This window comes from Fukomys damarensis, unplaced genomic scaffold, assembly GCF_012274545.1.
Source record: "Fukomys damarensis isolate Sample0158 unplaced genomic scaffold, DMR_v1.0_HiC HiC_scaffold_7, whole genome shotgun sequence".
NCBI classification, from domain to species: Eukaryota; Metazoa; Chordata; class Mammalia; order Rodentia; family Bathyergidae; genus Fukomys; species Fukomys damarensis.
Genome location: NW_022900919.1, coordinates 15,825,311 through 15,827,296, shown reverse-complemented (window position 1 = coordinate 15,827,296; position 1,986 = coordinate 15,825,311). Strand labels below are relative to the sequence as shown.

The 1,986-nt window shown below is 35.2% G+C and overlaps 1 protein-coding gene across 9 annotated transcripts in view; it reads right to left on the bottom strand.

Annotated features, from left to right (window-relative positions):
• Positions 1 to 1,986, bottom strand: part of Akap13 (A-kinase anchoring protein 13) — a 236,686-nt gene that overhangs the window by 64,181 nt on the left and 170,519 nt on the right. For all 9 annotated transcript variants that reach the window (XM_010621018.1, XM_010621021.1, XM_010621019.1 and 6 more), the window contains one exon: positions 1,105 to 1,297. In XM_010621018.1, coding sequence (XP_010619320.1) covers positions 1,105 to 1,297 — 193 coding nt within the window. The remainder of the gene's footprint in view (positions 1 to 1,104; positions 1,298 to 1,986) is intronic.

Genomic DNA, 1,986 nt, shown 5'->3' with positions numbered 1-1,986 from the left:
ATAATAAAACAGAAAAAAAAAAAAAAAAAAAAAAAAAAAAAAAAAAAAAAAAAAAAAAATCTTTTGGTGCCAAATTTGCGGTCACAACATTGCTAGGTAATAGGACACAATAAAGAATTAAATTTCTACACAGAAACCCCAGCTATCAAATAAAAAAATAGGTTCTTTAATATTTTTGTTAATTTTGTTAGATGTCTATCCAAAATTCCTATTCAAACATAGGTGCTTTATTTGTTTAATTAGACATATTTCATTTAATGAATTAAGATGAATCCTTTCAGAGAAGTAAGTCTGTTGACTCAAGAAGAGGAATAAGAACTGGGGGAGGGGTAGAATGCTTAAAAAAGAAAAAAAATCTTAACTCAAAAACTCCCCCAGGGATAATGAGGGGCCTGGGAAAATGAGAACTGAGAAAAAGTCACTTGACTTGGCTGACAAGGCAGGCCACGACCTCGGAGAGAGTGGCAGGAGAGGACATTAACATAGAGGAGAATTCTGGCAGGGACAGAAAGCAGAGGCATCAATGGTCATTTCCTGGATGGTAAGGTTAAGACAAAGAATATTTTTCCTATGAAGAAACTTGGGCAATTTTTTTGAAAACTGGGAAATTTAATGATGAATAATATATCTCAAGACTCACTTTAGTACTGAGATAATAAGAAGGAAAATTTCAATTTCATCTCCTAGGTACTTTCCCAGTTTTAAAATTTGCTCTGATGGAATATTTAAATCTGTGAAACATTGATTTTCTTTAAATTGCATTGCTAAAAGCTTGCTTTATTGATAGATTGAATATATTATTTAATGAGGATGTCATCTTGGCTACTAGCTATATCTATCTATCTATATCTTGAGTTTATTGGTACTTTTTAAGTATACAGTACAGTTACATTCATCATTGGAATTTTGTACTTTACGTGACAGATATCTTGGCTCTCATTTTTTCCCCATATCTCTGCTGTCCCTTCACCCCCTCCATCCTCCCTTATTTTACTAGGTTTATATTAACAGAGGTCATGCTTTCTAATGTTCTGAGAATGTGTTTATATTTTGGGACATAATTTCTTTTCCAAATTAGCAATAATATATCTATTTCAGCCTTACCTGCTGATCAAACATCCTATGTTCTCTCTGGTGTGACTCTAGATCCTCTTCTGAAAGTGACATCAAAGAGTCACCCCGCTGCTCCCCACTGAAAGGGTGTCTGAGCCCTTTGGAGTTTGCAGAATTAACTTCTAGAGATGAGGACGGCTTATTTCCAATGCCTGTTGCTCCTGTTAAGCCTTCCAAACTGAAACTGAACACAGAGGACAAGGGTTAATTCATTATATTTGTAAGTCTCACAATGGAAGGATGACTCCAAATCTCTTTAGTTGTATCTCCCTTGCTCATGTTATTTCTATGTCATCTATCAAAACTAATAGGGCATAAGCACAAATGAATACCACTTCCTGCTCAGGTCTTAGAATGCTGAGAAAAAATAATGCACATAGATTCTCTTACCTTGTTTCACCTATCTAAATGTTGAATCAGCTACGATCATTTTCTCAGTTTTTTTCAATATACCTTATGGACAGACCACATTTTTTTCATATATGCATACTTTTCATTTATCTGATTTAATTAATTTTTACCAGAATTTAACTCTAATGCCAAATTTAAAGAAAATATGAGTATAAGTACCATTTATACACACCTGAGGAGACAACCACTGATAGGCGTCCTGAAAATTGTTAGTTGCAGACATGCACATAACACTTTAAAGAACAAATGCTGAAGAGCTACTGAGTAGGTATGGTTAAAAAAACAAACAAACAAAATTCCAACATAGCTTAAAATTTTAAGTGGGGTCCCCAGGATAAAGATTTTGTGGTTGGGCGTGGTGGCACATGCCTGTAATCCCAGCACCCGGGAGGCTGAGGCAGAAGGATCGCTGTGAGTTTGAGACCAGCCTGGGCTACATAGTGAGTTCCAGGAGTCTCAACT